The sequence below is a fragment of the Felis catus genome, chromosome A3 (assembly GCF_018350175.1).
Source record: "Felis catus isolate Fca126 chromosome A3, F.catus_Fca126_mat1.0, whole genome shotgun sequence".
In the NCBI taxonomy this organism is placed as follows: domain Eukaryota; kingdom Metazoa; phylum Chordata; class Mammalia; order Carnivora; family Felidae; genus Felis; species Felis catus.
In genome coordinates, this window is record NC_058370.1 from 87368736 (window position 1) to 87391881 (window position 23146).

The window sequence follows — 23146 nt, forward strand, 5'->3', positions numbered from 1 at the left end:
TACGATCTGATTTCCCTCCCTCTGTGTGCCCTCAGCCTGAGCTCACCTTCTCTGTATCGTTAAGCCCGATGTCCTCCCCCAAATCCGGCCACCACCTCCCCAAGCCAGCGATCATGGTGACCTTCCCCACGAACGACACCCCCAAAGAACATCTTCACCATCTTCTTTCACCACCACCTCTGAAAAGTCCCAGATGCTAACTCAAGCGGGCCTTCAAAGGCTTCCTGATTCCAGCTAGGTGGTGTCAGACACGGCTAGAGGAAGGAGAAGCTCAGAGGTAAAGAGGCACGCAGATCAAGCAAGGCAGATAGCAGAGCGAAGCCCGGAGCCTGCTGCCAGGTGTCTGAACAAGGCCCTTACCACACCCCTCAGTCATTAGAGTCTCACGAAAACATGAGAACCAGATGGGCAGCCTGGGAAATGCACAACATTTCGGAGGGTTAAGCAAGGAGCCACACAACAACTTAACCGGGTGCATTCTGTCCCTTTCAAGGGGCATTAAAAGGTGCCTTTTGAAGATGGGTCGTAACTCCTTCCTTGGGAGGGTGTGATGGATGTTCTAAGCTGTAGGTTCTGTCACCCTCATTCTGCCTCCAGCTATGTTTCTCTGTGTGCTTTACAAATTAACAACCAACCAGTTACAAATTTTCTGTCCTAACCCCCAGACTATTGACTTCACTCCCACAGCAATTATTGTCTAAATCACCCACGAAGCAGTCAGCTGAGGTGGCCTCAGGTCATAATGAGGCTCGCATTATGGATTCCCACGCTCTCTTGTCACCTGTGTGGTGGGCTCCTTGAGGACAAGGATGAAGAAGGTCTGCTTCTTCAACTAGAATGTTAGAACCGAAATGTAAAAGAGAATCTGGTTCCAAGAGAATTAAATATATGGCAGTCACACCATTGCTTCCCCACCTTGGGTCCATGGCAGGCATCACCAATAATTGATTGTGACCATATTTCCTAACAGCCTCAAGGCAGAGTTATAATCCTTCTGAACAAAGCTTTCCAAGCAGTCTCTACCAATTTATCAGAGTGGTTGTGTGAAAAATCTTATAGGCTATTCCTGATTCAAGTCCAATAGATGAGGAAACTCAGATCCAAACAGGAACCAGATGAACAACTTGCCCAGGGTCTTGGCAAAACTGAGACCAGTTGGGCCCCAACGCACAGCATTCCTGACCTCCAGCCTAAGGCATGTATCGCTCCAGTGTCCCACTCAAAATGGAGGTCTGAAAAGCACTTACTGACGACAACGATGCCAGTTTCCTCTGCCTCTGGCATAATTTACCCTTCACATTTGGGGGTCTAAGAGAGAGGAAGATTGGAAGAAACCAATGAAACTTCAACAAGAAAGGCCAAGGGTAACTGTTAAGTAATAAGTGCATGGAACTTTTTTTTCCCCAAAAAGCACAAGAAAGCCACATGGGATCAGTCCCATGTTCCCTCAAGTGCACACACCACCCTTGACTGGCATACAGAGTTTGTAATTTTCTCTCTATGCTGCTCCATCAAGAAGTGAGAGCTGAATCCTGAGTACGTCTATGCTCCAGCACAGAATGTATCAAAGCCTTCTTATAACCAATATTGTTTCTCATTCCTGTCAACGCTTGAGTGAAGAGACCTGAATATTCACATCATGGGTAAAGCCTCGTAGCTCTTGTCCTACAACAACCCATCTTTACACCTCAATGCACAGCTCTGAGACTCAGTAAGTGGTAAGTGAGCCTGCCAACATCCAGATGATAAGGGGGTTAGGAGGGACTCAGATGTGAGTCAGTCATCCAGTATACAAATGAGCACACTTTACAAAAACAGTGTTCACCAGAAAGGAAATTAAATAGAAAGCAAAATATGAAAACATCAAAGGAAATGCAAATTAAATATAGCTTGAAAGTACAGCTTGAAAAACTGAATGCAGCATCATCTACCCTCCATATGTAAGGATCGAACAAAAAGGGATTGTTGTTGTTTTTACTGGGGTAACGGGACTATCGGTTTGTTTTTTAAGGTCCTTATCTGTGAGAGAGAGGTAACGTTCACAAGTGAAATGGGCTTTGCTTTGAAATATCCCAGCAAAGGGAAAAAACCAAAATGGCGTGAGAACAGATGAAAGAAAAATGGCAGAGCGATGGTGACTGCTGAAGCTGGGTGACAGGTATGTGGGGACTGATTTCATTATTACTTCTGGGTATGAAGATTTCCATAGTTAACAGTAACAAATAGTTTTACTTATTGAATTAGCCTAGAGTTCAATACACACACTTCGATGTTGGGGTGGTGAATATGGCTGGTGGGGTGGTCCCCCATTTGCACTGCACCCACAACAGGATTTCAGTTATGTCTGGTAAGGTCAGAGTGGGGGTGGGATGGGAGTGCTCAAGGCCTCCCAGGGCCTGAGGAGTCTTCGGGGAGAAGGAAGGTCACTCTAAAGGAAGAGGAAGTTAAGCAAACAAGCCTGATTCAGTCACAAAGCCCTAGTCCTTGAAGAGATGGCTATGATACCATCACTGCCATTTGGACTTGTCTCCCAGCCCAGCTCTCTCTGGACTCACATCTGGGTCCAAAGAGGCAGGGTGGAGAGTAAGTAAAAATGGATAGAGCTATTCCATCAACCTCTCTGGGGCACAAGTCCCATGGCTAACTGACCCATCAAACAGAGAGTAATGCAGAGGCCAGGCAGGCAGCGCACTTCCCTTCTCCATAGACTGTCCACCAGCACTGGAATCCTCAGGTCCCTTGGACACTAGAAGTTGTGGCATTGTCCCTGCTCTCACCCACCACATTGGGTCACAGAGTGGCCCTCAGCCAGTTATAGGGTAATGTGCAACACAGTAGTGTATGACTAGTTCTTTGAAGATACACAATGAGGAAGACTAAACCTCAAGTACTTGTTGATATCAGAGGCATTCTCACAGAAGCAAGTCCAGAAGATGGAACAGAAGCTGGTCACTAGTGCACCAAGGACAGTAATTTTGGGATGAATATAGCAGGTCTCCTCATGTCGGCCCAGGAGAGACAGGGGAAACTCCAAAGGATCTTGGCAGGAGCCACAGCTGAGAGAATAGGGCTCAGGTACAACATCCCCCAGGCCTTTCTTGTCTGTAGTCTGTATGAATGGCTGGAGACTGGGAGGAGGAGCCCCCTCTCCCCATGGATGGTAGCATCAGTATTTGCCATCACTGCAACTTACCGCCTACATCACTTACTGAGTGACTCAGTAGACGATCTGGCTCTAACCTACCAGGTCCTACAGTGAGGACCAGGAGAGGCTGAGGATGCATCTGGGGGTAAATGGATCCTAGGAAGGGAGATAGGACAATTCTGAGACCAGCATGGTGGAGCCATAAACCAATGCCCCTCCTTTACCCCCAATATATTCACATCTGAGCCCTTTGTGATGGGGGAGGTCATTAAAAAGTAGAAACTCGGGGCGCCTGGGTGGCGCAGTCGGTTAAGCGTCCGACTTCAGCCAGGTCACGATCTCGCGGTCCATGAGTTCGAGCCCCGCGTCGGGCTCTGGGCTGATGGCTCAGAGCCTGGAGCCTGTTTCTGATTCTGTGTCTCCCTCTCTCTCTGCCCCTCCCCCGTTCATGCTCTGTCTCTCTCTGTCCCAAAAATAAATAAATGTTGAAAAAAAAAATTAAAAAAAAAAAAAAAAGTAGAAACTCTGATAGATCCTGAACTTTGGGAAGTACTGCTTTGGGATGGACACACCCTTCCACCCCAGCCCCAGAAATATAGAATATAGAGAGAGTAAGGCATTTTCTTCTGTAGCATCACGGGCCACCAAGTGGTTTGGACACCTTAAGAGTTCAATCGCATCAAGGACAACAGCTCCAAGGGGCAGTCTGTGGGGCTACAGAATCAGCGGTACCCAATGGGAGTCATACCTCCAGTGTGTTTGGAGGGAAAGGTCTGGAAGAGAAGAGCAAAGTACCAGGGACACTGTGTGGTTGGTGAGAGAATTTATGAATATATAAGAACAACCCCCCCCCCCCCACCACCACCACATATACCTCCCTGAAATAACTAGGGAGATACAGCAGGTGTCCACTGCAGTGACAGATGACAGCATACTCCATGTCACCAAGGGAATAGTGAACCTGGAAGATTCATGCACTGCTGACATTAAAGTTAGCTTAATTCCCTCAGAAAACTATCTGGCGATTTGTTACAAGGGTCATAAATAAATTTGTTCTTGTTCCCAGAGATATATCCTGAGGAAAGAAACCTAAGAAGAAAAAGCTTCTAGGCATGAACAGGTAGCACCATAATTTAAAGTGGGGGTAGCATAAATATCCAATGGGGAATGCTTAATTGAATCACATCTATCCATCTTGATGGAACATCATGACATTTTAAAAGGATACATTTCAAGACCTTCCAGCGACATGGAAAAATGCACAACTCCAAAACTTGCATTTAAAAAGCAGGAATCAGAATAGTTCTCTCACCATGACTAACTGTATAAAAACATGAGCGCACCTGGACAAAGGCTAAAAGCAATGCACAATGCAATAGTGGATGTGTCTGTGGTATTCTGACCAGGGAAGGTCTACCTCCTACATTTCCCAAACCTTCCAATATGTTGATCTAGGATCTTTAAAATGAAATAAGGGAAATACTACTAGAAATGTCAAAGATAAGCCATAAAATAACGAAACACAGATCACCAGGCAGAAGCAGACAAAAGGGTTTAGGAATCTGGGTTCCACTTTAGATGCATGATTACATGAGTGGGGAAACTGAGGATAGTTCTGAGATCTCGGGTCCTGCAGGCTCTGCTGTCCACGACGCTTGCCCACACAGACTGTCAGAGCAGAGATGGGAGATGGCGAACCTTGAGGGAGGGGGAACAGCCCTCCTGCTCCCACAGTGGAGACCCCCCAGGAATGCAATCGGGCCCTGGGGTGGAGGGCAGCAAGGGCTCAGGGGACAGCCCCGTGTGAGCATAGAGGGCAGGAGCCCCAGAGGAAGTTCAGAGAGCAGGCTCCACAAAATAGCCAAGGCCTGCCCCCTTCCTGTATTCCCACACCATCTCCCGTGGAGGGGACAGGACTCACCACTCAGGGCGGACGTGCTGTTCTCCAGGGCCTGGCACACAGCCAACAGAAGACCTGTGTGGGGAGAAGAGAAGAAAGGTAAGCATCTGCTCAGCAAAACACTTTCAGGACTCGAGGGCAGGCTGCTTGAAAGGTAAAGACCAGGCAACTTTACAAAGTGGCCAAAAGGCAGGCCTGGCTACATAGCTTGGGGGGGGGGGGCTCAGTGCAAAATGAAAATGTGGGTCCCCTATTCACAAGTTTTTTCCTTCCTTCCTTCCACAGTCTCTCTCCACCTGTTCTGGTGTTTTTTTTAATACCATGTAATTTTTTTGTGGTGGTGAAACATACATAAAATTTACTGTTTTAACCACTTTCAAGTATGCAGTTCAGTGGCATTAAGTCCATTCACGTTGTTGTGCATGTCATGATCTCTCTCTTTGAGGCTTGAGGATTCTTTCAGGCTGAGCACGTGGGGGCCCTCGTGACAAGTGAGTGAATACACGGGCGACCACCCACCGCTGGGTTTCCTTCCTGTCAGAAGCTGGACAGATGTGCTGTGACCCAGATGGGGCAGGGCAATCCAGGCAGGTATTTCTTCTTCTCAGGGACCCCAACTGAGGCAGACAGCTGACCCCCCGAGGGTATTAGGGCCTCTGTGGTCAGAAAGCATCATGAGGTACCTCGATCAGGGGTGGAGGAGAGCCTTGCCCCTGTCTACTCACCCACTGAACAGGCCGTGGAGCTAGCAGCCCAGTGTGGGGACAGCTGCCACCATGCCCTGCCCTGAGATGCCATGGGGTACACGCACCTAACACCGACTTTTCTTGTGTCCAGGCCCTAACAGGGGCAGAGTGTGGCAGGGGCGAGAACCCACTGATAGACGGTAGTTGATACGATCAACTTGGGCCAAGGCTCCAAGTTCCCAGGACACACTCCATTGTCCCATTGGAGTTCACTTACAAACTATAAATTCAAAGATAAAATCACTAACAATTTCAAGACTACCGCTGCATAGCACTAAAACCCCAAGCTCGGGGCATCTGAACATGGGACTCTGTGAGACTACACAGGTCGCACACCCATGAAGCTGCCTCTGCTAATAGATGACCTTATGTGACCTCACGTTAAAGTACCAAAAGTTTCCAGAAACAGCAGCAAAGTTCTAATGAAGAAGGAACCTCTTGGGAGTTATGCAATCAGCATGAACTAAGTTAGACTGACTTCCTAAAACTGAAAGGCAAAAAGATGCCATGGTGGCCCCGCACAGGCTGGGCCACCTGTGGGTTAGCCTGGAAGGCAGCTGAATCAAGGCAGAACAGAAAACAAGCAAGGTTCTGTGCTGTCACCGCCTGCTGCACAGGACTAACCCAAACCTCTGCTATGCATGTTGCCAGGACTCCCCTCCCCTTTTGACTCAGGGTAGAGACATAGAAGGCCTGGACTGTCAGGCAAGAAAGATACTCGCAACAGGTAAAGTAATCACGCTCATGACTTTTCTTTAGGCCTTTGAAACAAGAAACATCATAAAAACTTCAGACTCCTTTTCCTGGAGGCCTGGCAGGGATTTCCCAAGTACTGCTACACCATCCTGGAACCAGATACTGGGCTAGAGTAGGGGCGGGGGGCAAGGAGAGAACGGGAGTAAAATCAAATGCCTTCCCCGGGCAATTCTTTCTTGCTGCTCATTTTGGAAGCATGGCTCTTAGGGTTCCTCTGGATATATTTAAACAGTCGAGTCTGCAATCCACACACCAAGCATCAAAGTGAAGCATTCCTGCCAAGGCCAGGAAAGGTTTTAGAGGTTCCACACTGCCAGCTGGGAACCTGTCACGACCCGACTTCGCTGGTACTGCCACAAACCACTCTGGGCCAAAGTCAGCCAGTGACCCAGAGTAACATAAAGAACACAGGAATTCTTTGCATATCTCTGAGGAGGCACTGCTGGCCTGTCGCAAACTGTCCCTGAACTTACCTTGCAGCCTCCCTCCCTGGCCCCATATCCGGTCAGTCATCGAGAGCAGAGCCAGCACCGTTTCTGGTCTCCGTATCGATCTCTGCTAGAGCAAAACCAAGACAGGAAAGCAAATACTGTACAAACGCAGCCAGGACGGAGCAGGGATGGACACGGACTCTCTGGAATACATGGGGGGCCACTACCCCAGCTGTGGGGCAAGCTACTCCATCCGCTCGGTCCCTCACCCATAAGCTACCAGCTGCCAAACTCACAAAGGCGTGCTGGGAACTAATCAGAGTTTGCAAAAACCACCATGTTCCACAGATGAGAGACGACTGGGTTTTTATTCATAATTTGAGCAACACGGAATAGAACAGTTGCTCTCTATACCCTCCAAGTCCCCTGGTAAATAGCTTAATGCCCGAGCATCTCTCTGCAATCTCACAGCTTCTGGTGATGAGAGGTGAGGCCTCTGCTTTCCAGAGGGGCCCAGACCAGAGGACAGGGGTCAGACTTATGTGCTATCTTATTTCATCTTCATGATTACCCACAATCTAGGCACCTCCCAGCCCCCCTGCCTTCTGGTCCAGCCTCTGGAAACACACGGTTTAACAGGTGGGGAAACGGAGGCTTTACAGAGGTTAGGAATTTGCCCAAGCTCTTGCAGTCAAGTTCAAGTCTGTCCCATGCCCATGCCCGTGACACTGTTTTATTACCATACCACTCGGGAGACCCCTAACCATAGTCTGTCACAAAACACTGGTGGGTGTATACTCACCAGCTACAACCCCCAAATGCACAACAGATTCGGCAGGCCCCGCAGTTAAGCTTGATCTCTGTATTCTGAAAGCAGACCCCAAATCCCCCCTGCACCTCGCTCTGAGCAAGGTCTGAGGAGCCAGGGTGTGAACACCCAGACCCCCTGCTGCCTAGTCTGTGTAAGCCCAGGTGCCTGGACTGCCAGCCCCGTGGCTATGCTTGGAAAAGTCGGGCTGTGTGAAGGTCTTCCAGAAACACGTGGCCCTGGAAGGCTCTGAGGCTCATCAGAACAGTACAGTCTGGGGCACCTGTGTGGGGACAGTACAGCTGCCACATGTAGTGGCTCCAGGAAGACAACACTGAGTTCAGGCAGAAGCTTGGAGGCTGCAGGGATCCCCCAGCGGCCTCCCTCGGGGGGCAAGAATCCCTACCAGGCTGCTCTTGCCAGCATATTTCTGCTTAAACAGCTCCAAACAGGGGAATCCCTGGATTGTGTGGATTCCAAAAAAGAAAAAAAAAAAATAAGGGGAGGAAGGGAGGGAAGAAAAAACCTATGAAAGCTGATCCCCCACCCAAAGCAGAGTAGAAACCCAGGCCTGCCCTCAAGGGGGGACAAGGGTTACAGTGCTTATAATTCAGCTGTTTGGAGAGTAAATAAAAGTTTACAATAGCAAGAATGCCATAAAAGAGGTTAGCATTTTTATCTCATGAGTTCACAGACTGAAGCCACCATGAAACCCATCCACTGATGTACCAATGGAAAATGCTTTGAGAGGTGCTGGGTCCCTATCTTCCCTGGGCCACAGAGGAGCACCTCCTTCCCCAGCCCCTCAACACAGCCCCTAACTCATGTATGGGACTGGGCCCCAGGCTGGGCCTTTAGCATGGGACATTCTCTATCCTATCCCACCTGCCAGCCTTGTGGCCACCTCCCTCTGTGGACACCCAGCTCTAGTGCCCAGATAGGGGAGAAGCAGCCTCAGGCTCTGGCCTCTGTGACAGCCAGTATTTGCTTCCAGGCTCTGACCTACTCCACTGGTTGGATCAGTTGTTCCTCTCCCTCCCCTCCCCCCGCCGCCCCCCGCCCCCAAAATCAAGAGTTCCATATGCCATCCAGTTTCAGATCCCCTAAGTCAGGCTGCCCGAGTGAAGGGGTGAAGGCGAGGTGGTGGTGTCAGGGAGATGTGGAGAAGATGGAGAGAGGCTGCAGGAGGTCCTTTTGGATAAAGTGTACCCTGGATTTAAAGGAGGCTCTGAGAAAAGACTTATGGGTAAAGAAACAATGCAGGCGGGAGAGAGAGGCAGCAGGGAGGGTGGGTGCTGGTGGGGGTGAGCCAAGATCTCCCCTTCCTCTCCTACCATACTCGGGATTGGAAGGTCATAAGGGACACAGCCAGGAACTAAGGAAGTGGTGGGTGGTACCTAGAGCGAGCATCCGGCAGTTCAGCATGAGGTCTACAGGGACATGCACGGGGCAATCGTGTGGGCACAAAACTGTGTAAATGGGTCACATTGTACCCAGGGCCTCCAGTACAGCTTCTGAGGCCTCTTCCTTTATGAATTACATCCCAATTCTGAGCCTGGGTGGCTCAGTTGGTTAAGCCAACTTCAGCTCAGGTCATGATCTCGTGGTCCGTGGGTTCGAGCCCCGCCTTGGGCTCTGTGCTGACAGCTCAGAGCCTGGAGCCTGCTTCTGATTCTGTGTCTCCCTCTCTTTGCTCCTCCCCTACTCGCACTCTCTCTCTCTCAAAAATAATATACATTAAAAAAAAACTATGAATTACATCCCAACATTTAAATCTTACCTGCAAACGTGGCAGGGTTTTAACTGCAGAGCAAAAACTGCAATATTGTATGACTTTATCAGTATTTTTAAATGCAAAAGGTTTTGATCTAGGTGAAGATGCTGGCTTCAGGATAAGAACTGATTAGGAAGGAAAAAAAAGAAAAGAACACACTGCAGGTAGGGACAAGGCGGAAAGCTGGCGGGACCAGGAGACAAAGAGCCTGCCCCTGGAGAGGATATCCACACAGGTCATAGCAGAAAGCAGCCACATGGCATCCTCCATCGCCCGGGTGTGGGGAGGATGGCCCTCAGAGAGTCCATGGTGTCTCTCCAAGGAAGGGGCGACAATTCATATTTGCCCCTGCTTATGGATACACCAGTGACACCGGCTTCAGAGGATGTCAGGAAAAGCTGCAGAAGAATTTGTGGAAGAACTGGCCAGACAGGATTAGGAATACTCTGGGGATAGCAGGGAGAGTGTAGAAATATGTGACATGGGAATGAATCACCATGGGCAGACGGGCTTATGGGACAGAGGGCTCTTTCTTTTACCATCCCAGCATCTGGAACACTGCTTTTAAAACACAAGCTGGACCCTGCTACCCAAGGAGAGAGCCTTACAGAGAAATTATCTGAAAAAGTTAGTGTTGTGTCTCAGGTGGCAGGTCCTGGTGCTCATGAAAGAAAACCAACTATGCAAGGGAGGGGGCAGCTTTTAGTTACAAACCCATACAGGTGAGGTCCTGGCCCCTTTGTCCAAACACAGCCATGACATGACAAGTTAATCAGGAAGATGTTTCTATACCAGTGGCAGGTGGCAGAGGGAAAATCACTGGAGTCTGATTGGTCTCCCAAGCTCCCTCCTCACATGATTCAGTCACTGTTACCATTCCGGCTGATGGCGTTAGTAATAGTAATAAGCAGGCACATTTGCTTGAGCACTTACTACATGCCCTGCATAGTTTCATTCAGTACTCAGAGCAAGTCCTAGGAAGTAGGTCCTATTAGGCTCCCATTCTGGAGGTAAGAAAGTAGAGGTACAGGAGATTAAATAACCTGCCCAAGGTCACCTAGCTTATTAGTGACAGACGTTGCAAGCTCATATCACAAGGTCCAGTTGGCCTCACTTTGCTTTTGCTTGTCTCGTGAAGTACAAAGAACACAGACATGCTAGAGAAGACCACCTCCTCCTCCTTTTTTTGTCCTGCCTAGAAGCCAGGTATCCATTGTGACCTAGGGAACACAGGCTAACAGGGAGTCCAGAGACTAGGGTCAACTATGAATATGAATGTGGTCACCTTTAGCAAGTCACTTCACCTCTCTCAATCTTAGGCTCTTTGTCTTTAAATGGCAGACTTGGGCCAGAATATCTGCCCAGTCCATAAATTCCAGGCATCTATGAAGATACAAGGCTGTCCATCTTCCTCAACCATCTAGCTGGGGGATAAGGGGGCCCACTGGCTTCATTCCAACACTTTGTAGGTAGATCCCTGCCCTGAAGGAGGATCAGACAAAGTAAAGGCTTTGTGTTCTTGTCTCAGTGAGTGAACTTGGTTTATGGTAATTTTGTCCTTCAATTTAGCATGGCATTTACATCAAATATCAGAAGATGGAGGAGACCCTAAATCTAATCCTAAACAAGCACTTTCCATCTCTACGTTTTCAACACAGTCTTAATAATATACTACAGGCTCGCCATCCACAGGGGAATGCAATGCACTCAGGTCAGTGCGCTTGGGACCAGGGTGCCCTTCCTGATGACCCCTGGGGCGGCCATAAGTGGCAAAGTCCACCGTGATGAGGCTAAGGCAATACCTCATGATTATGACATCATGGAAGATAAGCCAGTGTTACCCGCATGCTCATAGGTATTTTCCATAACCATCTCAATATATCTGCAGATGGAAAAAAAAAACAATGTATTCAGAATGAACCTTCAGGATTAGGGAGGAAGAGACGAGCAAATGGGTACCTAGACTGCAGCCCTCCACCCTTTTCTAATTCTGACTCAGGGCCTGTAATGGCAGAGCAGAAAGGAGCCTTGCTGTCAGAACTGGGTGCAAATCCTAGATCTACCACTCCTTACCTGTGACACCTCAAGGTGTGTTATCTAACTTTGCTGAGCCTTGGCATATCCTCATTCATGAATAAGGATAACTCCTCACATGGCCACTGCAAGGATTAAATAAAATAAAATGGAGTATACGAAATCAGAAAAAAATAGAACCTTCCATACTAAAGCAAAGGAAGAGGAGTATGGGCTGCCAAAGGCACCCATGGAGGTCACATGTCTCCATAGACACTTCCCCTGCTTCCATGCCCCAAGCACCCTGACCACTCTCCAGAAGACTGCGCCTCAAACCATGTGTTCAAAAATAAACTCCGTCTCATCCCTGACCTGTTCCACCTCCACCTGGCTTCTGGGTGGGGCCGAGGACCCAAAAGACATCGTCTACCCCTCCCTCCCCTTTACTCCATATTCAAGCCAAGGCCTCCTACACAGATCACCCCCACACTATCCATCTCATCCATCACCCCCCACCCCCACCCCATGTCCCTACTGCCAATGCCCCAATTCAGGCCTCATCATCCCTCCTGAGCTATCATAATAGTTGCCTAACTGGTTTGCCTGCCAAGAGCTTTTTTTTTTTTTTTTTTTTTTTTACCTTTGCTCCTGCTGCCAGAGTGAGCTTCCTGAAACACTTGCTGGGCCATAGCACTTCTTTCCTCTAAACTTCCCGCAGGCTCCCCGCTCAGAGAATTCAGTCTGAAGTCCTGAGCAGAGATGTAAGGTACAGAACCTGGTCCCAAACCCCATTTCCATCTGCTTCCTCCTGCCTACTCTCTTTGGACACATGGACTCCAGCTGCCTGTCACTCCCCCCCTTTCCCTGTGCACAACCTGCCCTCACTCAGCTCAGTGCCACGGGCTCAGGCTACCAGGGCCCGGACTCCAATCCTTGTGGCTCTGTGATATTTGCTTAGTTGTCTGAGCCTTAGTTTTCTTTGCTGTAGAAAGAGATAAAGATATCCCTCTCCTGCACAGGGTTGTGAAGATTAAATGGGGGAGGGGACACATGGAAAACGTGGCGTGTACTGAGTGGCACATAATAAACACACAACACCCGGTAGCTGTCATTGAGAGATGCCATGAATATTCTAGTCTCTCAAGTTGGCATGCCCCTTCTTCCACCCATGGAAGTCAAATTCGCCTGTCAAATCCCCACCCAAATGTCAGAAATAATCATTTCGTTTTTAGAGCCGTCCTTATCGGATTCTGCCTTGTAGTTTGGAAGTTTTTTCACATCTTCATCTCCCCATCTGGTGCGGCCAGGAACCATGCAGCGCTCATCTCTGCCGTCACAGTAGGCACCATGCCTTGCACCTAGTTAGGTTTTTTGTTTCACGTTTCTTTATTTTTGAGAGAGACAGAGCATGAGTGGGGGAGGGCAGAGAGAGAGGGAGACACAGAATCTGAAGCAGGCTGCAGCCTCTGAGCTGTCCGCATCGAGCTCAATGTGGGGCTCGAACTCACGAACTGTGAGATCACGACCTGAGCCGAAGTCAGAGGCTTAACCGACCGAGCCACCCAGGCGCCCCACACCGAGTTAGGTTTTTGACACATGTGGATTGAACTGAATTTCTCTAAGAGGTCACCAGCTTGAAAACAGAGTCGGGGGTGGGGGGGGAGGTGAGTGTTGAGAGTGCGCGGAGGGGGAATGGCAAAACCAGCTGATCCTCACAATTCCTTCCTCACTTCTATGTGGGAGCCTCCAGAGCTACAGCTCTCAGTCTTGGTTCTTATTCAGATTTCAGCGACGATGAAGAACTCTTGAAACCTGGCATGCGTGCATGCATTCATTCAAGAAGTATTTGCTGAGCACCAGTACAGGGCAGACACCATTCCGAGTGCTGCAGACAAAGAAAAGGACTAAAAGTCTCTTCTCTTACAGTGTCTGCAACATATCCTTCCTGTGAGAAATAATCCTTCCAATTCTTGGCAACCATTCACACTGAACTACATTATAAATGTCTGACCGCACCATCAATTGTGGTGGGAGGGGAGTTAAAGTGTGTCTTCTATTTCAATAACAGAGTGAACTAGCCTCAGCAGAGGAAAAGCGGGGAGCGCCGTCCTTCCCCCCGAGCCTGGAGCGGGTCTCCTGAACCTGCACGCCAAGATGACCCTGACTTGCTTGGTCACTTGATGACATGACCCCAGAAACCTCCATTTTCACATCCTTAACTCATTCTGTAGGCTTTTCCTGAAAACTTGATGACAAAACAGGAAGGCCTGCACCTGGTGACCCCAAGGAGGAAGGCACAGTGTCAGAAGGGGTACAGAGCCTAGAGAATGGCTTGGTGCAGCAGGATGGCCAGCCCCAGCATTTGCTGAGCACTACACGCCCAGGGGCTCTTTGGGCAAAGGCAGGACTTGCCACAGGGACTTAGCAGTCTGGAGGAGGAGACTCAAGTGAAGCAAACACACTCACCCATGTTCTGCAAGTATCTCTCATGCTCCCCATTCAAGCCCTTTATTCCACCCAAATGTATCTACCTGGGTCAGGTCTCCTAAATACACTCGTTCTTTCCTGCTGCCCTGGCCTCTTCCGCCCAGCCTTCTGGGCCCGCTAGACCCCAACATCCTCCAGTGCGCCCTCCAGACCTCTCCCGCAGGCACACCCTCTCCTTCCGCCCCCTGACACCGTCAGTCCCTTCAGCACTGGGTGGGTGTGGGGCCCAGAGCAGTCACTCACATGGGCCGTCTCCCTCACTCTCCCTCTCTCAGCCTGGGCCTCATTTCCCACCACCTCTGATCTAGTCTTTCTTCCCCTACATCAAGGGGCAAATGCAAATATTTGCAAAGTGCTTTGAGTTCTTTCTAGTCAAGAACTTGATTAACGCCCAGGAGTGACACTGCGTGCACAGGCATCAGAGAAGCAGGGCAGCTACAAAGGGTGATGGATGCTCTTCCCGACTTCTGGAAAGGCATGCAAAAAAAAAAAAAAAAAAAAAAAGGACCAAATAAAAAAAGCCACAGAGACCCTCACAGGAGGATGCAGAGGCTGCTTGTTGAGGTACCTTTGTTTGTAAGGTCTGGTAGGTGATGTCGCACCTCACACCGCCCTGCGGACATCTTCCTTTTCCAACACCCCCACCCACTCCAAAGTCTCATAGCACAATGCGGCCACTGATTCGTGGTTAAGAGCACCCGCCTGCCGAAGCGAACAGCATAAATATCTTTATCAAAAAGTCAGTTAACCAGGATGCACCAAGCACCTCCTCTGGCTGGGAAAGGCCCTGTGCCCACTCCCACCCACACAGATCGATGCCACGTCCTTTTTTTGTTGGGAGGAAGCAGTCATTCTCGGGGAGAGTTAAAGCCTTAGCAAAGACCCGGGTACTGAGTCAGACTTCCTCTTCTGGCAGGCCAGCTCCCATGCTGGCTGGCCGAGGGCCCTGTCCAGGGACTGCAGGGTAGCAGGGCGAGGATCCCGGAGCCCTCCCGGGCCGGCTGGAGATCCCCGGCTGCTGAATCACCAACAGGCTCGACCAGGGCTGAGCTCTAAGGTCGCAAGAAACTGTGCCAAGCTGAGGCGCTCAGAAACCTGTGCCAGCTGATACGAGGCATCAAAGTGTCTGTGGAAAAGGCCATGCTTGACTTTGCCAGAGTCCCAGAGGATGGAAGGAGTGGAGGACTGGGCTAGAGACCAGGCCAGGGTGAAGCGGCAGAGGTGCTGGCTTTATCCGCAGGGCTCAGTCCCCTCAGTCCCAGGACCAGATGGGCCAAGACCTCGCTGCCAGAAAACCCAGAAATCAAATGCCAGCTCTGGAAGAGTCTGCCGGATGTTATAATCTCCCTTCCCCTCCACAGAGGCCCATGGCCACGTCTTAGTTTCCCCGGGCCTTGTGGCCCCAGAATTGCCATCCTCCAGGCCAAGGGTCAGCAGTAGCTCCACCGGGACCTCAGACCAGCAGAGGTAGCCTCTCAGAAGTCCCAACAAAGCCAGGCCAATCCCTCAGCGATATGTACACAGCACTCACAGCTAGTGGCTTAGAAGCAGGCTATGCGCTGGGAGGAGATAAAAAATAAGCAATCCTTGAACCCTGCCCCATTTCCTCCATGTGAATAGCTTGGTGGTGACAAACTCATCCCTTCCCACTGTTTCACTCAGGACACCCCCGGAACCACCCTGAAAAAGGCATTGGGATGCTTGGGCCAAGATAAATACCAGTATGAGTTGGAAGAATTTCAGATCAATGCAACATCATCCCAGGAAGGGGGTGGTGGACAGAGGGGTCAGCGATGCCCCGATGCCAATCACCACTGTCAGCTTTCCACTGTGTTCTGTGTTCTCAAGGCTGGCCACAGAACACCCTTTAGGAGAACTCTCTTGATCAGATGAGGGCCACTGAGGTGCAAACAGAGGAAACAGATTCCTGGAACTACGGATTTTTCAGAGTTAAGGGGAAAACACCCTGAAGTTCTTGTAACCCTACATTTCTCAACCCACATCACATTGCTGACTGGGAAAATATCTAAGTGCTTTTCCTTGGGCTCTGGAAGTGAGGGGTAGGAGAGGAAGAGGAAAGAATGGGTGAGAAAGGGCCTGGGTGACAAGTGCAGGCGCCAGCAGCTGGAAAGGACCCGGGCAAGGAGTGGGCAGGAGGTACTGGATTGACCTCCTTGCACTGGGAGACCCTGAGCAGGCCACCTCTACCCCAGGGGTTCTCATCGCTGGTGGTGCTCCCTAGCATGCCTCTGGAAACCTGTGGGAGTAGTTTTTGATTGTCACAATGACTGGGGGGCACTCCTGGTATTTAGGCAGCCAGAACAGGGCTGCTAAATTGCTATAATGCACAGGATTTTATCCTGCTCAGAGAGCACCCTGTTGAGAAATTCTGCACCCCCACAGGGATGGTCCCTTCAACCACAAGGCATTCAGCCTTCAAATGCACATGGGCAGAAGCACCAAAAACTCAGGGGAAATGGAACAAGCTAGCAGAAGTCACATGAATGGACAGTGTCACTCGTTAGAGCCTTGTGAATGGTCTTTGGGAAGTTCACAAAGGGTTTCTGCTCAACTGCTTGCTCTCCTTTAACTGGGATGCTCCCCTCCCCCTTCAGTGATTCCCTCTATTCTTATGTTCATCTGTCTCTCTGTATTAACCTGAAGCATTTGGGTTGCACAATACGAAGCCTACCTATAAAGGAACGAGACTGACAAAGCACAAACAGAACCCACTCCCAGTGTTTTATAGTCACGGGGTTCCAGAGAGACTCCCAGAAGCCCTAAGGGGAAGGAACTGATAGGAGTAGGGATGCATCCTTCTGTCTCTTGGCCCACTGCCTCATTTTCAGGCCCCTGATGAATTTCTCTGGCTAACGTGTTCTTCTGGTCACAAGCAGCGCAGCTGCTCAGTGAATGCCCCCAAAGCACTTAGTCACATGGAAGAAGTCTCGTCTGCTGCCAGGAGACACATCAGTAAGGAAGAGGGCAGGCCTGTCCCCGCAGCTTGGGGGTGGAGAGCATCGCGTACCTCTTAGTGGTGTCAACTTAAAGCATTTTAAGGGAAGACCAAGAGCCTGGGGAGGACATGATAGCTCTCCTACGGGGAAACGGGAATGGGGTCTCCCCTGCCAGTCCTGCTCCCGCCCCTTTCTCTACTTACTTTTTTGAATTTTTGGAGGGAGACAAGGGTAGAGATGAGAAGCAAAAGGGAAGAGGGAGCAGGGAAAAGAGGGCATTTTCCACCAGGATGGTTTAGCTCAGGCAAGAATAGGAGAATGACAGAACAACATGGGTGGCAACCTTGCACATGTAAGTCCCAGGGAGGAGGGCAGAGAGAAGAGGGTCTTGATTAATATTCAGCGTATTTCTGAAGCATTGCCTAGAAAAATCAGACCCCTCTAAGTGAAAGTGGTGTAGTAACCAAACCCAGCTACTGAGATGGTGCAGCTACTTTGGAGGACAGTTGGGTGGTTTGTGGCAAAACAAAACATCGCGTCACCATACGGTCCAGCAATAGAGCTCCTTGGTATTTACCCAAATGACTCAAAACTGAAGTCCACAGAAAAACCTGCACGCGCATGTCTGTAGTGGCTTTATCCATAATTGCCAAAACTTTTAAGTAAACAAGAGGTCCTTCAGTAGATGAGTGGATAAACAGTGGTACATCCAGATGATGGAATATTATTCAGCACTAAAAAGAAATGAGCTAGCTATCGAGCACAAGGAGACCCCGGGGAAAACATTAAATGCGTGCTATTAAGTGAAATAAGCCAATCAGATGAGGCTCCGAACTGTGACTGTGTGAGCCCTGTTATACAACATTCTGGAAATGGTAAAACTGTGGAGACTGTAAAAAGATCAGTGGCTGCCAGGGGTTTAGAAGGAGGGAGGGAGGGAGGGAGGGAGAAGTAGGGGAAGGACAGAGGGCTTCTGGACAGAGCAACTACTCTGTAGGATACTACGATGGGGGGATACAGGTCAGTATCCGTTTGTAAAACTCATAGAATGCACAACACAAAGAATAAGCTCTTGTCTAAACCAGGACTTTAGTTTAAATTTAGTTCAAAAAAGCATTAACTTTTTTTTTGCGGGGGGCGGGGGGGGGATACCACTATAGCAGTTGACTGTTTCACCTTCTGAATATTTTTCCTGCAGGTTTAGATCTTGATTTTTTCCCACAAGCACTGTTCGTGCACTGCCCAGTTTTCAGAATTGCCATTTTCTATGCCCTGGAACTTAATGGTTGGCCCTGCAGCTCTCCCATGCTCTCTTCAGCATTTTCTCTACTGTTGGCCACCATATTTATGATCTGTAATAACAGTGTGGTTGATACCTTTGAGCTTACAGCTACTATTTATGCTATTCTCCCATTTATTATTATGTTTTTGAGTCCATATACAATGTTACCTTAATTTCAAGCATGCAACACAGTGATTCAACTTCTCTGTAGGTTATGCTGTGCTCACCACAAGGATAGATGCCATCTGTCACCATATATCACTATTACAATATTATTGACTGTATTCCCTGTGCAGTGCCTTCTATTACCGTGACATTCACTCCACAACTGGAAGCCTAGATCTCCCACTTCCCTTCACCCATTTCGCCCATCCCCCCACTCCCTCTGGCAACCATCAGTTTGTTCTCTCTTGTAGGTCTGATTCTGCTGTTTGCTTACTCATTCATTTTGTTAAAAAAACATTCATTTTAGTTAATAGTAATGGACTAATATTGGCTCGTCAACTGTAGCAAACGTACCACACTCAAGCAAGATGTTAACAGTCGGGGAGATTTTGTGGGGTGGGGTAAGGAAGTACATGGGAATTCTCTGTGCTTTACACTCAATTTTTCTAGAACCCTGAAACTACTACTAAAAAAAAAATCTATTAAAAAAAATAGCTGATAACAATGATAACACGATGAAGCTGAATTATTTTACTCCACATTCTAAATTGTCCAGTCATACTGCTTCCCTAAGTTCAAGTAAAATGTCCTTCTCCTAGGAAGACCATGGCATAAACAGCTCGGATTGGGCTTTTCTGGAAACGCAGACAAGACGCTGCTCAGCCTTCTTTGGAGCCCCACAGCTCTCGGCACCACCCCCTGCCCACCATCTTGGTGGGGGGTAAGTACAGAGGACAAAGCCCGCTCCCTGGCCAGGCTCTGCCATCACTACGAATTCCAGCCGCCTGAAAGCTCAGAGGGCAAGAAGCACAATCAGCTCTCTTACGTCTTGAAGTGTGTTGTATGAGTGTGCTCAATAAACCTTTACTGACAGCGGCTCCCAGGGAGAGGCAATGAGCAGCTTGGGTGGGTGACTGGTCTGGGCCGCCACGTACCCCGAGCCTCACTCTCAAACCGAGAGCCTGTCAGATGAGAGGAAGCAGAGGAGAATCATGTTCCCTATAGAAATGGGCCAGAGGGGCGCCTGGGTGGCTCAGTCGGTTGAGCGGCCGACTTCGGCTCAGGTCACGATCTCGCGGTCCGTGAGTTCGAGCCCCGCGTCAGGCTCTGGGCTGATGGCTCAAAGCCTGGAGCCTGTTTCAGATTCTGTGTCTCCCTCTCTCTCTGCCCCTCCCCCGTTCATGCTCTGTCTCTCTCTGTCCCAAAAATAAATAAAAACGTTGGAAAAAATAAATTAAAAAAAAAAAAAAAAAAAAAAAAGAAATGGGCCAGAGAGAGAGGACGGGAGGGAAAGTGAGGGGTCTTCTTCCAACGAGAGGCTGGAGGTACAATCAGGAATCTGAGGCCTTTGAAACAACCAAGGAAATCCAGCATCTTGGTTTCAGGGAAACTGGCCTTGCTTTGATGGTTTCTAATATAAAATAGATGACATATTGTAGACATGCTATCTCTCAGCTGAGGACAAGTCATGAATACAATTTTCAGTCTGTTGTCAACCGGCTGTCAGCTCTGAGACCAAGGACGCAGAACGTAAGAGTTGCTAGAAGGGTGGTTTAATCCAATTTCGTGACCCCCTAGCTACACGGAAGAGTGGACTCCCAGTGGGGGTCAAGCACAACCTTTATCACATCAAGATGAAGCTACAGTTACAGAGAACTCTTCCACCCCCCTTTTCCTGTCCTTTTTGTAATTTAGGCAGGAAAGGAACAAGACATTGCAGGGAGCTTTTTAATTGTCCAACATCATCCTTCTGTGAAGACCTAACCAGCAAGGTAATGAAGCAAGTGGCTTACTCCCCATCCCCAGCATGGTCATAACCTGACAATTTATCATATGCTTATTTGTTTATTTTCTGTCTCCTTGGGATCAAGTCAGGGCGGGGGAGATGGAATTTTTCGGTTGGCTGTATTCTCAGTGCCGAGAACAGTACCTGTCACATAGATAGCTCTCAACAATACTTCCTGAATGAATTCAGTTCCTTTTTAAGCCAAACCTGCCAGACAGTTCCAGGGATGGCCAGGGTGTGTGAACCACAAAAGCCAACACTTGAATTCCTATTTGAGCAGGAACGCTTTAAAAGGATGTTATAAAATCTAGGTTCTTCATTCTGGAAGAAGACACCAGTAGAACTTTTCTGTGGTGACAGGTCTTCAAGAAATAACTCAGACATTGGAGCATCTTCTTCATCATGGGTGTGTGTGTGGACAGATAAATAGAGTCATCATGTTCTGAACTGGTGACATCTAATGGCAACTTGAATGAGGGAAAAAGGACTGCAAATATCTGGGTGAAGAGCAACCAAAGCTGAAGAAACAACAAGTGCAAAGGCACTGGGGTAAGAGTAAATTCAGCCTGTTCAAGGAAGAGCAAGAAGGCTGGAGCAGGATAGTGGTGAGAAACAAGGCTGGGGAGATGCCAGGGCAGATGTCTCTCATAGAGAGAGCTGAGAGTCTGGATTTCCTTCCCAGATGGGCAGCCACTGGCAGGTTTTGGGCAGAGGGACAAGGGCACTCGATGTAGGTATTAGAAGAATTGCTTGGGATACTGTGAAGGGAAGAAACCTTATGGAGGCAAGAGTGGAAACTGGAAGAATGGGGCTGAGACCACTGCAGAAGTCCAGGTGAAAGGTGAGAGGGGTGGCGGGGGAGGACATAAGAGGTGGTCAGGTATGGAACAGAATAGATACAGAGCTGACAAGACTATTTTGGGGGCTGTGTTTTGGGGGCCCTCCTCTCTTCACCTTGTCTCTGCCTCTGCTATTCCTCTGCTTTCTCTTCACCTTCCTAGGCCATGGTCAAACTTCAAGGCCCAGTTCAAACACCAACGTCTTCAAATATCTTTCCTGACCCCCTCAAATGAAGGACCTCATCTCCCTCAAAAAATTAAAAAGCAAAAAAAAAAAAAAAAAAAATGACTGAACAAACAAGAACACAGGCCTAGAGGCTCAATATCCACAAGAGTCAAAGCCACACAAGTCAGTTTATCTTGGTCCTGATGTTCTCAAACTTCTCTAAAGAGCTTTTACTGACAGTTCCCTTCCAAAGTCTTCTCAGGATCCCTCGGATCCCCCAGAATGCTACAAACTGGAATGAAGTTTCCTCCCCTGGTCATCCCCAGGCATGTCCAAGGAATCTCTGTCCAAGTTAATCACAGGCTCATCTGTGTGACACACATACAACATCCAGGATAAGTCAGTCTCTGGGTGACGGTAGCTGTGTTCAAGGCTTTCTGGAAGCTTACACGGTATCTAACCCTACTTACCACATATCCTTTCCACTACGACCTGCAGGCTGGACTAAAGCATCCCAGGATCAAGAGAGAAGGGCCCACAAGGAGCAAAGCAAACAGGCTTTGCACTCACTTGTGACCAGAGGACACACAAGCTGCAAATGTACAGACCAGGAGACTATTCTCTGCTCTGGGTTTTTCTGCTGTAAACGTCCTGCCTCTGTAGCAACCTTTTATGCCCTGTACGAGCATAGCCCAGCTTTCAATTGTCCTTCATACTCCCCTACAGTGGCTGTGGGAGAGAAACAGAGATGGTCACCCCCACTAATGCGGGTGTCATGATGGTGAGATGCGTGTGGGGCTGGAATGCTAGGACAGGCCACATAGCCTTGGGAAAGGAGTCCTTTCCCCCAAGGAAGGTAGAAGTCAGTGTTCCTATCTGCTGCTATGTCAGTGTTCCTATCTGCTGCTATGTCGATGCTATTTTGGGAGTAAGGATAAGAAGGGAAAGGAAGAGGAGAGAGAAGAGGAAAGAGACTCGAAGTAAATTGTTCGTCATCAATAAAAGTGTATCAGTCAACCATTAAATGTTAGGTATTATGCAAGGCACTGCAGAAGTTGAGAATAAGGGCAAGAGGGAAGGTGAAAGAAAATGCCAAGAAGTAGGAACAGAAACCTCTAGATGAGACGCACATCACACACACGATTACTGTCAACGGAGCAAGAGGTCACCTGCAGACACTCCCTGGTATGACAAAATGAAAGTGGATTCTTTCCCCCCAGTATAAGGGAGGCAGTACCTAAAAATACCAATAGCTATTCATACCAATTTATCTCCATCCTCAAAGCGAAAGGTTTTTCTATAAACAAAGTTCTAGATTTTCAGAAAATTTCTGCCTTTGGAGCATCTAAAATAGCTTATCAAGTGATAAACAGCCCAGGTAAAAACAACAAAGCCCTTTCTGAAGAAGCTAAAGTGGGGGAAAACCAAGAACAGTGCATGGGTAGTGGTTTAGAACAATCCAGACTTCTTCAATGCTTTCTAATGACCTCATTGGGCGCCTAAACATGCTTTTATACAAAGTTAATGACTTTATCTTTAAGACCAAACAGTGAGGCCATTCGCCCACTTCTGCACGGCCAGCAGTGGAGTCAGATGACATCACGGCCCCCAGAGGGCATTCTTGGCTGAGCCAGGACCAGCCTGGGGGCCGTGGTGCCCTCAGGGATGAAGACTACAGGCGGAGGAAGGGCTTCTACCTTGCAGTCCAACCTTCTTCTCCATTTGCAAGGGCCACAGGTACCTGCCTCATTTAATGAGGCATATTCAAGGGAAGACACATATCATATCCTATTTTCTAGGATAATCCCCCCACCCCTGCAACCTCCCTGGTTCACTTCTCAAGGCTGAGCGCTCAGATCAACTGTCCGCAGGGCGGGCTTGCAAGAGCTGG

At 48.9% G+C, this 23146-nt stretch overlaps 1 protein-coding gene and 1 long non-coding RNA gene across 4 annotated transcripts in view; one reads left to right on the forward strand and one right to left on the reverse strand.

Moving 5' to 3' along the window:
• The window catches only part of TGFA (transforming growth factor alpha), a 116509-nt gene that overhangs the window by 74727 nt on the left and 18636 nt on the right, over positions 1–23146 (reverse strand). For all 3 annotated transcript variants that reach the window (XM_023251743.2, XM_023251744.2, XM_023251745.2), the window contains exon 2: positions 5067–5120. In XM_023251743.2, coding sequence (XP_023107511.1) covers positions 5067–5120 — 54 coding nt within the window. The remainder of the gene's footprint in view (positions 1–5066; positions 5121–23146) is intronic.
• Positions 20379–21397, forward strand: LOC109498212. Its single transcript, XR_002154902.2, has 2 exons — positions 20379–20799; positions 21252–21397. It is a non-coding gene; the product is annotated as an uncharacterized LOC109498212 (long non-coding RNA).